The sequence below is a fragment of the Hemicordylus capensis genome, chromosome 3 (assembly GCF_027244095.1).
Source record: "Hemicordylus capensis ecotype Gifberg chromosome 3, rHemCap1.1.pri, whole genome shotgun sequence".
NCBI lineage: Eukaryota > Metazoa > Chordata > Lepidosauria > Squamata > Cordylidae > Hemicordylus > Hemicordylus capensis.
The window spans coordinates 274125190-274143162 of record NC_069659.1 but is presented as its reverse complement, the minus strand read 5'-3'; the positions used below and the strand labels follow the sequence as shown (position 1 = coordinate 274143162).

Genomic DNA, 17973 nt, shown 5'->3' with positions numbered 1-17973 from the left:
ATTCCCTTTAGTTCTCCTCTTTTTACCATATTTAAAATAAGAAAGTTTGCCCAAAAATGGAGGGAGGAGGGAGGATTAACAAATATGATCCTGGGAGCAATTTGTATGAAAGAAGCCACCAAAGGTATGTTCTATGCGTCTATAAGAATTATATGCCCTGGTATATAAATTAAGTAATAGATAGATCTGTGCATCGGTGTGAATCGAATAAGGTAAATAGCGACAAACTGGTTGTAAAAGGTAAGCAAGAATTTTAAAAGTGTAATTCATTTAAAAGTGATGAACGTTGAACTGCTCTAGTAGCTTAAACACCGTGTAGTGTTTTTTCAAACTCTTTCCAGTATTTCCTCCATTCGTCATTCACTACTTTTGATTTCATGATTCCATTTATTATCATTAACCATAAAGGGCAACTTTTCATGTTCAAAAATTGGAACCTGGTTGAATTGTAAAAACAAGTTTGATCTCTTCTGAGTCTGAGGGAAACCACTTTGCATTCACTGGTTAGTTGATGGTTGTTGTTTGGTTCGTCAAGTGTTGTTTCCTATGTGTTTATTACAGAAAGATGTCACAATTTAAAGGGAATTTAAGAGTTTCTGCAAATGTAATGGTTCATCCAGAATAAAGTGAGTGAGACAGTACTTGGAACTAGGGAATTAAAGTAGAAGGAATTGTGGCTGATGAAGGTGTCTCTTGTCAAATTTGTGTAGGAATTTACTGTGCTGTCTTTTCTGAGTGGTATAGTAAAAGTGAAGACATGGAAAATTATCCCAGATGGAATGAATTGCTCCTTCTCTGTTCTTCTTCTTTTTTTTTTTAAAGGAAAAAGATTTCAGAAAAAGTCATCTTTTCCTTAGAACAGTATGAATAAAAATCTGGACAGCTGTTGAAAAAGATATTCTGTCTGCCTTTAAAAAAAACCAAAAAATTCTAACAGCAACTATAACTAAATAGCTGGAATATCTCCCTCCCTCCCCCCAATAATGATCTGTACTTCATTAAAAGAGTATTAATCTGGTTCCCAGTCTCTTGGGAGACACCTTAAGATGATGATATTGTGGGGCTTTTTCCCCCCGAATTGTTTAAAAAAAAATTCTAGCAGATTTGGTCCCTGTCAGTCAGAAATAATTGTGTTCTTAATCTTGTCCCTGATGGATGACTCGGAGTTCAGCAACGGGCCAGCTCCAATGACAAATACAATATTAATATTCATTAACTGCTTTGACAATGCTAATTTTGATGCAGTAGTAAAGGGCCTTCCAAAGTTAGCGGCCAAAGCATCAGAGCTACGCAAGGTGGCAAGATAATTTGTGCTGGTTTGCTGAGCTGAAGGCTTTTAAAGTCTATAGCAAAAAGCTAGGTACCACAAACAAAAAAGAGAAAGGGAAAAAAGTTCTGAAGCATTGGAAGGCAGGGCGGCGGAAGTAATACGATCACACTCCGCTAAAAAATTTGACACCTCTGATGCAGTTTCTTTGAGTGAAATTTCTACAAAGTTGCAACAAAAAAAGCATAGCATGGTAAGTCAGCACATTCGTGATTTTGTTTAATCTTTTTGATCTTTTCAATTATCGCTATTTGAAGATCAATAGTCATTTTTTCCTACTATGCTTAGAAGATGCGCAGCGGTGGTTTAATATGTGTTAGGACTATTTGCTTTAAAGGAAGACATCCGCAAGTTTTTTGTGATTTTTACTTAAACCATGGGGAAAATTCTATACTAAATGCTTCTGATTTTTTTCCTTGTCTCCTTTTTAGACATTTATGCTCGACTTCTTAAAAGTTGTTATAAATATATAATTCAGTTATTCTTGTTGACAAAAAATTGAGGACAGGGGAATTTTTGTAAGCAGGAAAAAAAGGAGCGGAACAATCTTCTACCTTTTACTGAAATTGAACCAGGGGTTTTCCCCCATTCAGTGGCATCAAACAGCCATTAAAGCCTAATTTCACTGATGAACAGCAAAGCTGTGCTTTCACCAAGTTAGGTGAACTTTGGAGAAGTGAGATTTCCTTTATATTTGCCAAGTCGGCAAACAAAATATGAGCTTTTGTTCTTTTGACTGAATATATGGGGTTTTAAGGGGGGGAAGAAAAATGAGAGCTTTCCCCCCACTTTTTGTGGCTTGTTATTGAATCAGGGGGAGAGGTGAGCATTGTTCCTTTCCCTACCAAGCGAGATAATTCTATGAATGGAACTGGACTTGAGCATCTTTTCTGAAGAGCTGGCGTTGTAGAGCTGGTTCCTGTGTGTTTATCTGTTCAGCGAAGCTAAGTGGTGAATGGCTTAGGTAGGGTGCTGCCCTCCAGTGGATCAACCAACGGCAGTCTTAATACACATCATGTAGGTATGTTAATATAACAAGTGGCAGCATGCTTGAAACCAGGCAGCGTGAAGCATCCTGATTAAAACTGTTGTAAATGGTAAGCTATACCTTTTCCTACTTTCACACAACTGGCAGAATGAGACATTGCTTTTAATGTGTTTGCACTGATGCTTTAATTTCTGTTGCATGTTTCCATTGCATGTTAATTTCTGTCAATTCAGAGCATTTTAGAATAGATAGATTCAGAGCTTAGGAAAGACTTTTTCATGAAAAAATGCTTTAGAATTTGTTAGTGTTACTGAAGGGATCTCTATCCTAAGGCGGTTTGGGGTTTGCAGTTTTTTTAAAAGTATTTTTCATCACTTGTTTGGTGCTTTGCTCTTCAAGGCTAGGTTAAATAAGGCCATCACCTTCCCTTTACCCAGAAAAAGAAAAAGAAAAAAAGTTGGCTTAGGGAAGCAGAAGGTTTTGGGGCTCTCTTCCCGTTGTAGAAAATCTCATGGCAGCAACTCTCCTCACATTCCCATAAATAATATTTGCTTTAACATCTGTGTACTGGACGTAAGAAGAATGTGTGATATGAATAGCAGCTCCATTTGGTCTCTCCCATGTGTAATTGCAACTTTATTGCAACAAGAGGGGGGATCCATATCTCCACAGAGGTAGTATCACTGTCTTTATTTTGCTACCTTTCAAATATTTGTTTCTAAATTAGTTGCATTTCCTTTCCTAGGGCTGTACTACTTTCTCTCATCCCCCCGTCCCCGCAACCCCAAATATTTTGGGAAATTTTCAATACAGGACATTAACTAGATGACTCCAGTCTGCAATAAGTTCAGATCAGTTTTCCCGAGGAGCTATTTTTGAAGAAACTTGGTAGGTGCATGCACTGCTTGAAAGAAAGACAAATATTACTTGGCAATATGGTTTTTGTTGGCTATTCCCCCCTCCCCCCCCGTTTCATTTCCCTTTCCCTTCTGCTTTTGGGGCAAGAAGCAAAGCCTCCGTTTTAAGGGCTGCCCATCCTGTTTGCTGCTCTTCATAAGTTATTGTTGCTAAATGATTGGGAACTGTCTATCACCAGCAAGAGAACTTGCGGTTTACTTAAGAAATTGCACGTGTGACAAAAGCAGCCGCTGGAGTGTGGTGGCCGCTGTGAATAGAGGGAGGGAAGGCAATTAGTTGCCGTGTTGTTGGAGCTTTTTACTTGTCAAACTAGAGCTTCATTGCTTTTGTTATTCCCATGTAAAGGGAAATTGCAGGGTTTTGTTTTGGTATTAAGGGCCTTAACGGTTGCTGGCTAACACTTTATGTGCAAAGGCCAGATAAGTACAAAAAAAAAAAGGATGCTAGTAAGAAAAGCAAACAGAATTACTCTTCCTATCTCAGTTGACTATCTTCTGCCAAGTCTTTCCGTTCCTTAGTATTTTATATTCACTTCTGTATCACGTATCAGTCTGTATACCAGTACAAAATAATGAAGGCTGAAATTTTATTTTTTGAAAAAATCATTGTGCAAGTTACGCTACAACTCACAAAGGTGCAGACGCTTGCGACAGGTCGTCATATCTCCTATGGAGCTATTTGTAATTATTATTTTTAGACAACTTGGGAATTCTGGCTGCTGAAAAATTACTTTGCTTACTAAACTAATACTGATGTTGAATCTAAAATTGCTCATGGTTAGCTGTCCATAATGTTTAGCCATCTTTCCTGTGTATCTTTCTAATTTGAGTACTAGCTATTTTGAGATCCACTCTAGATTTGTATATATACAGTTGTTCAAATTAGAGAGCTGTCCTTACAACTTTGCTTTAAGTCAGTATCTATTCAAAAATCCACCTGATAGGGATAATTTACAAGATATGGAAAAATAAGCCGCCATTGCCTAGTTCAAGTGCAAGATCAAGGGGATTTTAGCAGTTACTTAGGGAAAACTTTTAAAATATAGCTATAGGAAGCACTTCATACAATAAAGCTCTCAGTTCGAAACAAGAAGCACAATTTTTAATACTAAAAAAGTTTGTGCATCAAATAATGATCTAATAGGAAAGACCTGCTAAATGTTTCTTATATGGCAAAGTGACAACAAAATCAACTTCTTCCTGCAGCTTTCTCCCTAAGAAATGTGTTTGGTAGATCTGACAGTATTTCAGATAAAGTGACTGCTTGCTACACTTAGGTGGCTCATGCTCCCTCATGGCCATCCCTTGTTGCCTCACTATGTTAGTGTTACCTGTACTATCTGAGTTATGGTAGCATTGTCATTGATTTCCAAGGTAACTGGGGTTTTTTGTTTTTTGTTTTTAGCTATCCGTAGCAGGCATGCAAAGGTGGGGTGGCAGTGAGAGAATTTGTGTATTCGAAAATAGAAGAGATTATCCTGAGTTTTGATATCCACAGCAGTCTCTAAGAAAACAAGACACTTTTCTCAGCCAGCTTCCGATGTCACAATGGATCCTGAGCATTCAGAGAATGCCAGGCCTCAAAACTGGAAACATCTTGATCTTTTAGGACTGTACTTTAAGTGAAAACGCAGGCGGGGGATGGGAGGAAGACAGAAACTGAAAAGCTGCAAGAGAAAAAAAAAATACAAAGCCAATACAATTGGCATCTAGTCAGTGAAGGAAAAGAAAGTTTTTGAAATTGAGAGTAGGGAAGACAAAGCTGTTATGTACCCGAGGGATGCAATTTTAGTGGGAATGGAAGATTTGAGTGGCAAAGGAGGAGCACTCGCCTCTGGGTTCTCTCTATTCCAGCAGTTTGGCTGTTGGCATCTCAATTTGAATTGCTGGGTGAGTAGCATTTGTGTGTGTGTGTGTGTATGTGTGTGTGAGAGAGAGGGAGAGCATGTGTATATGCAGGTGTGTGTGCGCGCGACCATGCTTTTCAGTCTTGACCACTGAACTAGTGTAGAAGCATCTTTAAAAGGAAAAGGAAAACCGGTCAATTCAAACTCTAACCCTGTTCAATATTACTTTTTTAAAAATACATTTGAGAGTCCATTTGAGGGGGGGGATAGAATGACTTATCACTGACAAATCTTAACATGCTATAATAGTTGCAAAACCACACAAGGCATGCCTTTTCACACGCATGGCAGAATTAAAAAAATGATGGAGATTTTTCTTGCAAATTTCCTTGATTTTTTTTTAGAGAGAAGTTCCCCTTTTTGTTATGGAGTGTTGTCATAAGGAAAGGTTGCATTTATTGAGTTAAATCTGTTGAATGTTGCATGCCAACACAAGTGTGTTTGTGTATTCTTTGTGTATGCATTGCATACATATGGTGCACATGTTCTACTCTGAGGCATAACATTCATAACTTTCTCCTTTTGTTTTTTTTAATGCTTGTTTCCTTTAGTTGTGTAGAATAGTTTCTTTAGTTTTACATAAATGTTTGCTGCCTGACTTCAGCTGATTTCATCATAAAATCAACTAAGCCTGATTTCAGCTTGACAGATGTAATGATTAAGTTTAGTACTAGTAGTAGCAGTAACTTTCACTGATTTTAAGCACTTAATTTGCGTGATGTATGTTGAAAATTATCAGAGTTGCAGTATTTTAATTTTCTATAGGCATGTGCTAATATGTTTCTTGTTTGGTTATTCCCCCCTTCAAGCATGTAATTAGTGTAGATTTGTTTAACGGTATTGTTCTGGCATTTTGAATGATTACATATCTAAGTAAAACTGACTCGGAAAAGGAATAGATAAATTATTATCATTGTGTGCTGAATTAGAAACAAATAGAGAAGGCAACTTGTTACATAGTTATTATTCACTTTCTAAGAAATTTGGGAAATGTTTAGGCTCAGATTATTTATACACATACACACACACTTCAGTGTGTGTAAGAAAAAATGCATTTAAGGTTTTTAAAACCTTCCTCAGGTCTACATAAAAATATCTTGTGATGCTGTAATTACAAAGATATATCTGATTGTGGTTCAGGCCTCAGTATAGATCACCTTCAATTTCTGATATCTTCAAAATGTGCTCAAATATTAATGCATAGAATGCTTTTTCACCTTTTAATCACAATTATTTTAATCTTTTTTCCTGTGTACATCTTGACTTTTTTATTTTAAAAAAAGTATTGTAAGGTAACTATATCTGAGGATAAAGTTTAAGAATTATTTAATATACGTGTGGGTTTGTGTGTGCGCGCGCATGTGTGTAAATAGTGTTTATAGATGTGGTTTTACACTGTTTAACAGATGGTATCTGTGGCTTCACATATTAGTTAATAGGATGATTATGTAATAACAAAATGCAATGTTTATGTGATCCCTGGGATACCTTTTTGTTCCCCCTGAATTTGATTTTTTGAAAATTACTTTCTATACAGACCACAGCTTTCAATAAATTGGTCCTTTCATTTTACTCTTTTATATAAAAATTTCTTCAGCCTCAAATATTAACACATAAATATACATTTAGTTCTGTTATCTCTCCATTTAAGGCAAATGCCATGTGACACTCAATGGGGTGGGAAGGCGGAGGAATTTTATTCTGTCTACACATGATAGGAACATGCAGAGTTGTAAGCAAAAGCACAAATTGCTATACAAGATTTAGATAATGTATCCTTGATATCAAGAATTAAGCATTTTAATTGCTGTTGCATTAACAGTTATTCATATTGAATACTGGAGGTTATCCATATCCTAAATATTTTTGGAGTAGAGTAGATAGTGGCTTCTTTTGTTTCAATTAAATAATAATTCCTGAATTCAAAGCATGGCCATTTCCTTTTTCATATTGTTACTACTTCAAATCTCAGTTTCATTTGTTTCTGGAACTTAGAAGTGTAAACGGTATGTATTTTTGAGCACCACCTGGAAAAACAATAACTTCTTAATATCGTAATACAGTCTGTTAATTATACTTTGCATCTTGTCTTGATTTTTATTAAAATTGGAATTTCGAAAATGTACATTGAAGGGATATGAATTCATAAAACAAATGCATAAAATTGGCCATATCTGTGTATAATTGCCTGAAGCACTTGTGGACAGCAAAATATTTGTATAGGTGGAAGAGGGTATAAAAATGCTTGAAAATAATTCTTGTTTCAGTGTTTCACTCATCTACTCGTAACAATGTCAGACAGTCAACCATTTTCCCATCTCCGCGTCTATGGATGTAAATGGTTAACTTTTTTATAACACTAGAATTATGTAGACTGCTTAAATGGCTGGTGATTATTTCAAGGAATATAAAGACTGAGTCCTATAATAATGGGAATGTTTTATCCAGATAATGAATAAGAGGAAAAAGCTGTGTGTTATGAAAATTAACTTGCCTTTTCTGAAGAACGTTTAAAAGCTAACTTTGGCAAGATGTTGGTTTTTGCCTGTGCATTCACGTGGTCCAAATAACCGTAGAATAATATGTCATGTTTGTTGTAACTTTTAGTATCTCCTGGGGTATTTCATACGCTGTTCTGAAAAAATATTACAGTTCCATGGGTTGTAAGCATAATGAAACCATAGCCATGGCAATTCCCTTAAAATACATCTCTGGTTCTATTGAATCTATTTATTTGTGGTGCTGCATGTAGTTTCCTTTTGCTTAAGCAAGCTAATGAATGTCATTGATGAAGGCTAGCTCATTTCATTTACAGCCTGATCCTAACCATGTTTAGTTCAAAGTAAGTCCTGAGTTCAGTGGGATTTGTTTTCTCTTAGGCATGCTTCAGATTGCAACTTTAATTTGTTTTTAATTTTGTTTTTGTTTAAGCAGAACTGTCTTGCAATATCAAAAGTTGATTTTGTATGCCTTCCTATGGAAACAAGTGCATACAATGTCAAGAGAAGGTGTATAAGAAGGTATAGGATTTGGGTGAACATTTCCCTAAAGCTTTAAATGAAATGTCAGGCATTTTGGAGCAATAAATTAGCTTTATTTTATTTTATTTGAACAGGTGCTTATTGGAAAGTTGATTGGCTTTTGCTAAAACAGGTAGGCCCTTATTGATGGGAGCAATCCCCCAATCAGGAAATAGCCATTGACAGAAAAACAAGGGAAGTGGAAGTATGCACAAATTCGCTCTCATTCTTTAAGAGGATGAGATGTGTGTGTGTGTTGGTTTTTGTTAAACTCTGGCTGGGGGGAGTATTGTCCCTATACATGGTTGTCAGTGCTCCTGTCATCATTTGTGTGAAGGAAGAAAATGAGCCCCTTTTTAGCAGAGGGAGCCATGGTTATCAATGGAGGCCTTGTCCTCAGTTACAATAGGGAGTGAGCTTAGGGCAAGACCTTAGGCAGAAATGAGCTACATTAAACTTTGAAAGGTTCAGAGCACTGTATCAACGATAATGGGTTAAGGAGAAGTAGATTTCTTGAGAAAATGCTTAGTCAGGTGTGAAAGCATTCTTTATTTAAATGAATTGTGTGTTGGGTAGATAAACAGAATGGTATTTAAGTATCTAATTCCCCAAAGGAAAATGACCGTCAGAACATAGGAAGGAGACACTTTTGTTTGCGTTCATTGTCTTTAAAATATGCCAGAGTTCTCTAAAATTGCATAGTTTGGTCTTTCCTATTATCTTGAGGAAGTTAACAATGCATCTTAAAATATAAGCTTTGTATTGTAAATATGGCTTTGTGAAACAACTAAGCTATAGTCAAAAGATTTAGGTTAGCATCCAGACTAAATTACTCATGAGTAGTCCAACTGAAATTAATGGAACAAGTTATAACCTTTTAAATAAATATTTTTTTAAAAAACAAATGTAAAATTCAAAATACTGTAGAACTGTGATGTTTCTTTTGTGAAATTCTAATAGTTTATAATGTCTCAAAATAAGGAATTATGTTATGCATGGTTGATGTTTAGAACAACATTCCTTTCAATTACAGGATTTTCTGTGAAAGAAGACACATTTGACAATGCTTATCTACAGGTGCATGTTATTGTTTTGTTTTCCTGATGTTTGAATAAAGCCCAGGAGGCTCCAAGAAAACTCTAAAATGATGTCGGTTGATTCAGTCTTCACCTGAAAAAGGATTCACCCTTTGTAAAGATAAATGAGATTAAATCTTTTTAAAGGCTCGTCAGTCCTGAGAACAAAAGTTAGTGGCTCCCTCTAGTCGTAAACATATTCTCTTCTGTTCATATTTTACTGGCTGCGATAACTATAATGCAACATTTTTGCAAGGGCATCTGGAAAACGTATGGATACCCGTTTTGAATGGTTGCAAATGGCATTGTTTGCTGGCGCAGGAAAACACCACTGGACAGCCTAGTAATTCAAGACTACTGTGCACTTCTGGAACAGGGAATGCTACAAAATCTTCTTCTGTACTTTTTGTTTCAACGTACTAGGCTCATAAAGGCACTTTGTGTTTCTGGTCCATTTTTGTTCTGTGGAAAAGGATAACACTAGGGGAGTGTTGAAGAAGAGGGCATGGCAGGGGGAAAAAGACAGGCGGAGCTGTGGTTCCATTTGTTTTCAGTCTGTGGTGATTAATAAGTTTAGAAGTGAATTGTGAGCTTCCATTTCTCCTAGAATACTCTTCTCATAGAAGGAGTTAGGACCATAGAGATCTGGGACAAAGAGCCTAAGCAATCTTTCACTTCCACAATCCAAAATGTGAACAATGTAGGCGGGAGGTCCCAGATGGTGACAAAACACCTCCTGCAAGCAAACAACCTTACGTTTTAAGTACATATGAAAGGTGAGCGGTTCTTTCCTCAGGTGATGGTCTCATGTACTGTGGCACAGAACAGGTTTCTTCCTCCTGAAAGGTTTCTGGGCACTTAGGTACTTGATGTGTAAACTTACAGTGTATTGTACTGTCTGTCATTATTGCTGTTGTAGTAATTAGCATTAATTTTAATAACAGAGTTATCCTCACATAAACATACTATGTAATATTCTGGGGTTTGTTTCCTGCCTAATGCTTTCGAGGAAATGCATTGGAATTTTCTTCAAGACACATCTTTGCTTTCATATACAGTTTATCTTAAATTTTGAATAGGAAAGTATCATCTATGGTTTATGTTATCTTTGTTTATACATGTGCTAAACCATTTCTAATTCTTGTTTGGTAACTTCATTGTTGATTTCATGAGAGCAATGTAATCTGCTTTGCTTCAGGCATAGGCAATCAAGAGGGAAAAACAAACTTTTGCTATGGTTTGTATTTTGCTTTTCTTTTTCAGTCCAGAACTTTAATTACTAGGTTTAAAATAATGAGTGCCTTACTTTCTTGCTTTTTTTACTCATATTCTGTTGTTGTTTCTATTGATTCTAAACTCGATCTAGCAAGCTAAATAACTTTTTAAAAAGAACTGCTTAATATCCATTAATGCCATTTTAAAAGGATATGGTTTCCAGAGAAGTTCAGTTTTTGCAGAATAGCTATTAGCTTTTATTATGAAATAAGCATGAACAGAGTAAGAAGAAAATATACTCTAGGGGACAATCATATGTTGGTAAGAGGGAGTAGGCTAAGATGATCTAATAGGTCTTTTTATCTAATTTCTGTGACTTACCTTTTATAGCCATTGGATAGTGCTAGAGACTGCTCTTCTTACAGAAGCAAAATTCCTGTTCACTTCAAAGAGGGAAGCAAATGCAGGATTAATCTTCTGCTCATCACTCACATTGCTAATAGACTCCTCCTGTGCTCCCCCCGCCCTGCCACCATATGCGCTCAAGAAAGCTTATTTAATATAAATGCTACTTATTTAATATAAATGCTACTATAAATGCTACTTTTAAAGGCAGCCTTGTTTGTTGCACTACCAGAAGTGTTTTGGAAATTGTGCCTTCCTCTTGTGAATTATTGGCTTCCTTTATACTGAGCATGGATTTCTGCCCCTACCTACCCCCTCATTTGTGTAAGCAACAACACTGAATTCCAAAGTGCAAACAAAGCAAGCTTTATTATTTAAATTATTTAAATATTAATGCATACATACTAGTTATATATAATAAACACTGTTGCTACCATTTCACATTTGTTTATAACACCATCAGTTTGCACAGTGGTGACGTTACATGGGCTCTAGGCAAAGGTCTGATCATTGACATCAGATGTAGAGGACAAAAGGGGAAGAGAGGTGGCAGAGACACAAGGGATGAGTGAATGTTTGGAATATGAAGGGAATAAACTTGAGTGAAAGAATTTAAAAGGTTGAGGCTGTAGAGGTTTGAGTAGGGTTTATTGAATGTGTGGAATCTTCAGGAACAAATTCTTCCAAATAGCAGAAGAAGCTGTTCCAGGCATGGAGACTAACATGGCAGAACTCACAATGGCAACACTGGAAAAGGGAAACAAAGGACTCTTTCACTAGACAATTGTTATGCTTATGATAAAAACCCAGAAGTCCAACATATCCTTATGAGTTTCACTGCCAGGAATGCTGACAAGGGTTGCATCCTAAGTTAGTCATGGCTAAGCACCATTGTAATGATACTAGTTAGTTATGGCTAACTTAAATCCCACTGATGACAATGGGTGACATATTTCTGACTAATGAAACAAGGCTGCATGATACTGTGTCCCTGCAACCAGAGGCTTCCCCACTTTCCCAACCATGCGTGAGCATGGGTGACAAAAATTATACAGCTGGCCCTGGTTCCATTCTCACTTATAACCACGGATAACAAAACTGCGGATAACTAGTCAATTGGAATTGGGTTCCTGAAGGTTAAAGAGGGCAAAAAAGCAATTAAAAAGCAGAAATAAGTTGACATTAAATACTGCACCATGCTCTTCAGGTGCCAGGTGTCCAGCAGTGCTCCCCAAAACTCAGAATTCGCTGATTTTTGATGAAAAAATCACTGGGATTTTTTTAAAAAAACAAATAACTACAAAATGGCTTCTTTCCACAAAATGGTGGCCAGAAATGACATCGGGGATCGTTTCTAGCCACCCAGGAACTATGGATAGGTGAATTTAAACTATTTTTAATCCACGAATAATGAGGTTGAGTCTCCATTGTCCAACCACAGATATGTTAAATTGTGGTTTCTGGAACCCCTGATAACGATGGCCACCTGTATCTTCTGGTTTTCTTTGCCTCTGGAAGCGCTCTCTTTTCTTTCAGCAGCATATTTTTTTTAAAAAATGCTGCTAAGGGTTGCACAGACATCAGGGACCTATTTTGGATGGCACCAGAGGCAGGGAAGAACAGTGAAAATAGTCTCTCCCCACCCCTTCCTCTGGACTGAGAAAGTGGGAAAGGCTCCAGCTGCAGGCTGGATGCCAGCCAGTGACAGCAGGATGTAAGCCACTGGGACTATGGAATCATAAATTTCTTAGCATATAAGCCTTACATAGTATTTTTTGTGATGTGCTGGCAGAAAAACTATTGTGCCCCAACCAAAGTTCTTTATTACCAAAGTAGTGAGATTTAGAACTTGATATTCAATAGGGAAGCTCCCAGAATTAAAACAAAACATTCATTTGGAGACAGCAGTTTTAATGAAGCAGAATTATTTACCTAAGCAAAGATTTGCAAGGTCATTCTCAAATCCTCGTGCCAATTGACCATCGTCCTGCCTAACATTCCATTATTTGGGAATGTTAGAGTTAATATTGTTCTTTCCTCATTCAGGCTATCTTCATACAATTTCCAGCATGATGCAGACGTTTTGTTTGAACACTGTAGGGACTATACATGTCAATAAAGTGTGCCAACCGCTACCAGTTTTTAAATTATCTGTCATACCTGTCCTAATATGTGTTGTTCAGCACATGTTACTTTGTAGCATTAACATACTGCTAAGCTATTTCTTATGAATTATTTTGGCTGATGATGCTATATGGTATGTCCTCTGAAGTGGTTTTTCATAGAGGTTTGTGTTGGACCAGTTGGAGTGTTTATGGTTAGGGTGCTGGACTAGGAATGGGAAGACTAAATTTCAAATCCCCAGTCAGTCTTGAAAATTACTAGAGAATTCTGGGCCAGTCACTTTTTTTCAGCCTAACCTATTTCATGGAGTTGTGAGGATTAACATAACCATGTACACCATTCTGCGTTCCTAGGAGGAAGAGCAGGATATAAATGTAAATAAATAAATCACAAGGGGCACTAAAAGGAAGTGTGATCTGTGGACTAGAATATGTTGTTAGGCATCAGAGAATTCCATGTAACAACCATGTGCCATAATTCTGGCTAATGGCTCTTTGGATAAAAGCTACACAATTGGTTATAATTTTCAAACCTTAAACTGTAAAACCTGTGTACCTTGTCTGGAAATTGGGGGAGGAAAAGAGAAGAACAGAATGGACAAATGTATATATGTGTAGTAATGAAGCATATTGAAGTCACTAAAGAATTATACTAAAGGCTATTCCTACAAGAGATTATCCTATAGTATGATTTCTCTTCTGGTATTTTAGTCTAAATATTTTTGGAGATAGACCAGGACACAAGTAACAATACAATCCCCCCCCCCCGATGATGGATGATAAATACTAATACTTGGCTACATTAGAACTTAATAAATAGTTCTTCACAAAAGATGTTTGCTAAGCCAGCAAACTTTGTCATTTCCTAATCTATATAATATATATTTACAAACTTTTCATTTATAAATATATCGTGTTATAGTCATTCATTCATTTATTCCAGATTTGTTATTCCACTTCTCAGTAGAACTTCTGAAAAGTATTACAGGTGGTCCTCATTATCCATGAGGGTTCCATTCCTGCCTATTTCCATGGATATTGAAACTGCGAATAAGGAGATCTTAACCCTATGGGGATTGGGGGGCTAGGTTCCTAAGCACACTGGTGTGTGCTGAAAATCACAAGAAAAAGCAGGGGGAGCAGAACTAAGCACAGTACCTTGCTCTCCAGTTCTTTAGCTCTCCGGAAATGCCTTCCAAATCCTCTTTTTGTTCTTTTTTGTTGGTTGCTGGGGTTTATTGCAGTAAAAAGCCACAAAATGACTCAGCACTACAAAATGGCGGCAGAAAATGATGCCAAAAGTCATTTCCAGCCACTCAAGAACTGTGGATAGGTGATGATAACCCTATTTTTGTCCCTCTGGGCTGCTATTACTCAACCGCAGATACGTGAAACCACAGGTGCCAGGACCACAGATAGCGAGGGCCACCTGCACTTCTCTTATGACATAAGATGTCATTTATCCATGCAATAATCACTTTTTAAAAAGCAAGTGGTATGAAATGACAAAAAGAGCAGCAACCCATTTGCAGGCCTTGTTCCATTATTCTTCAGGGGACACTCAAGACAAGTTGTCTTTATGCTCATTTTACAAATGGGTATCACTGAGGCTAAGAAAGAACAACTTTCTCAAGGTCAGAGCAACTGTGCTGGAATTTGAACTTACTCCCAGGCCTAAGTTCAACACAGTACTTAATTTTCCCCAATGACCAGGAGAGCTGGTCTTGTGATAGCAAGCATGACTTGTCCCCATAGCTAAGCAGGGTCTGCCCTGGTTGCATATGAATGGGAGACTTGATGTGTGAGCACTGCAAGATATTCCTCTCAGGGGATGAAGCCACTCTGGGAAGAGCAGAAGGTTTCAAGTTCCCTCCCTGGCTTCTCCGAAATAGGGCTGAGAGAGATTCCTGCCTGCAGCCTTGGAGAAGCCGCTGCCAGTCTGTGAAGATGATACTGAGCTAGATAGACTAATGGTCTGACTCAGTAAATGGCAGTTTCCTATTTTTCCTATTTAAAAGAAAAAATTCAAAACTACCCAAAATCAGAATTACTAAAAGATGATGCAGTATGTTACAGACAGATTGTAAGGATATAAGCAAAACAAGCATGCTCACATACATATATTAAAGACATAGAAAAACAGAGTAGATTTCATAGTCTTTGCAGAAAATGTCCATTATCCCCCCACCCCCTTCTCTCTCCCTCTTCTTTTTGTTGAATTTCCATTGCTCATTTCAACTTGAGTATAATAGGGAAGACTCTGACAGCTCCTGGACTGAGGTGGCGCTCACGGGCACCACTGCACTGTCCCTGATTCTTTTAATGTGATTCTTTTTACTTGATGTTAATGCAAATTGTTCCTTACTTAAAGTAATAAAAGGAAATGAAGACACATTTGAAAATGAAACTTGACTCTAATCCATTCGTCATCTAATACTAGCCTCTTTATCTTTGCTGCTACCTAATCTGGTTAAATGTCCCTGTTGTAGAATTTTAGTGTAAATCCTCTATAGGGAATAGGGAGGGGTGTGCGCGCGTGTGTGTGTGTGTGTGAGAGAGAGAGAGATAGAGAGAGAGAGAGAGAGAGATGCGATTGGATTACTGGTAGTTAATGGTTCATCAGCAGTTTGCTTGTTGTTTCAGTTTAATTTTTTCTTAGCGATCTTCTGAGGGTTTCTTTTTTATTCTTCCTTTCACACTCACTTTTGAATGACTAATAGTTTTGCACTGACTTGGATCTATAATAGAAGATTTCATATTTGCATATTGTGCATCCAAAGAGAACGATAGTTTTAATATCTTCCCTATCTCTTCCTCCTATATTTTCTAAAACTAGGGTGTTTTCACTGTTCATGATAAGCTGCATTTTTGTGTTCTTTTCTGAATAGGTCACTAGTCAGAAATTTCAATACATGGTAGTGATTGATTGATTGATTGATTGATAGTTCATTTCTGTCTAATGCTGAGTACTCCAAATGTGTACCTGTCCTCCAGGACATCTCTTTTAGACACACACACACACACACACACAGAGTGAAAAGTGTGGTGTAAAGTTCCATTTTAATAAAGCAGTTGAGCTGAGTGCTTGCCTCCTTCTGAATGACAAAATTTTATTATTTATTGCAACGGTGATAATGTGGGGGATGAAGTTTGAATTGCCAGGTAGCCATCTTTGTGTCTTTAAAGACTTGTCCTTTATTTTAGAACGTTACAGGGCCAATAGGAATGTTATCCTGTTACTGGTTATAGCAGATGCAAATTTGGCTCTGGCTTCTACATGTCCACTAATAATATAACTTCTGAACTGCTGACACATGGGTCTCACTTCTGGCCAGATCTGTGTGTCCTGAAATGAACTCTATAGCACACAGATCGGACTGCAGATCTGTGTGTCACTAGTCTGAATGTTATGTTATTGGCAGCTATACATAGGTGAAAGTAATCCTTGGATCTCCTATACATGATAATAATCAGCAGTCAAGTGCCCCTTTAAGGTACCTTATTTCAGGGTGCTATTGCCCTTAAAGTACCACAGTATAAACAACATGCCTTATGCCAATCACAGAAATATCAAAATATCGAAATCGAATGAATGAATATTAACTTAAACAACAATAACAACAAACCTGTTTGAAAAGTGTCATTGTTCCTCTGTTGTTTTTGTTTGTTTTTGGTGGGGACTTGCTCTAGATCATGAAAGCTAGCTAGATGTGTCACAAGGCTCAGTAATGGCTGCTGTGGGCAGTGCATTACAAGGGCCTCATTTTCCAGGTTAGGGGTTGCAATCGAAAGGATCGTTCTTAACAATGAACTCATCATGGTTGACCTCCTGAGTAAAAGATTGAAACCAGAGTATGAGAGAGAGAGAGAGAGAGAGAGAGAGAGAGAGAAGGGACTTGTATAACAAGAGGAGAGAGAATTCATCAAGATATCCTGATGGGGAAATCATACTGGGTCTGAACATCTGAGAACAGCTTTATAACCTTGGGGTGTGTGTGTGTATGTTTCTAAGTAGTTAATGTTTGTGCTGGATAGCTTTGTCAATGCAGCATCTTTCCCACACATACACTTTTTTCTTTTCACAGTCTAACAAAGTCCCAGTTGTGCAGCACCCACACCATGTACATCCGCTTACGCCGCTTATTACGTACAGCAATGAGCACTTCACACCAGGCAATCCTCCTCCACACTTACCAGCCGACGTAGATCCCAAAACAGGTAGGTTGAAAGGCTTCTTGCAGGCTTCTTCTTTGAGGCTTTGGGGAATGAATATTGCAGCTAGGGTAAATAAAATTTGCTTATAAGGAAGTCTAATCAAATAACAGTTTAAAAATGTGAACAAGGAATATTTTAGGAATAACAGTCAAATAGAAATAACAGTGCCCTCAATTTCTTACATCTGTGGTGAGCAACTGGTATCGTGACTAAAAACAGAAACCAAAACCTCACATTGTTACTTTCTTTCACAGTTTTAGAATACCATGTTGGTACTCACTGATCCAAATAACTGCTCCTAGTGGTGCTATTTTGACTAATGGTGTAAATAATTAACTATTTTTAAAGCCTGTTAGAAAACTATTCCTAGAAAGAGGGAAAATTAACTATTGTTTCTAGGGCAAAAGAATGCAAATGAAGAATCCCAAGTTTCAGTGTTCTTTAAATAGTCTGAGCTTCTCCATTTTAAAGATTTGTATTAAATTATGAAGACTAGGGAATTTGCTTATACCAGCTTACGCTGGACAAAGCGATGTAGACCATAGCTCATGGTTCTCGTTTTTTAGAAGAACTTCTGTATGCAATTCTAAGACCATGTTCTTCAAAGTATATTCTTGTCAACCTTCTTGGAATTGTTCCAGAGTTCTGTGGCCTGCTGATTGCAGCCAATGAATAATATGCATAACCTTTAATCCCATGTTAAGTGATCTTGTTAAAGGCTAATGTCATATTGTTCCTGCTTTGCAGAACTGGGCACTCTCTTCCAATTTTTAAGCTACG

General features: G+C 37.3%; 1 protein-coding gene across 30 annotated transcripts in view; it reads left to right on the top strand.

Moving 5' to 3' along the window:
• The window catches only part of TCF7L2 (transcription factor 7 like 2), a 286203-nt gene that overhangs the window by 227289 nt on the left and 40941 nt on the right, over positions 1 to 17973 (top strand). For 28 of the 30 annotated variants that reach the window (XM_053308530.1, XM_053308560.1, XM_053308537.1 and 25 more), the window contains one exon: positions 17064 to 17196. In XM_053308530.1, coding sequence (XP_053164505.1) covers positions 17064 to 17196 — 133 coding nt within the window. Of the gene's footprint in view, positions 1 to 4580; positions 5123 to 17063; positions 17197 to 17973 lie in introns of those variants that run through there. The other 2 variants (XM_053308543.1, XM_053308538.1) reach the window with 2 other exon arrangements.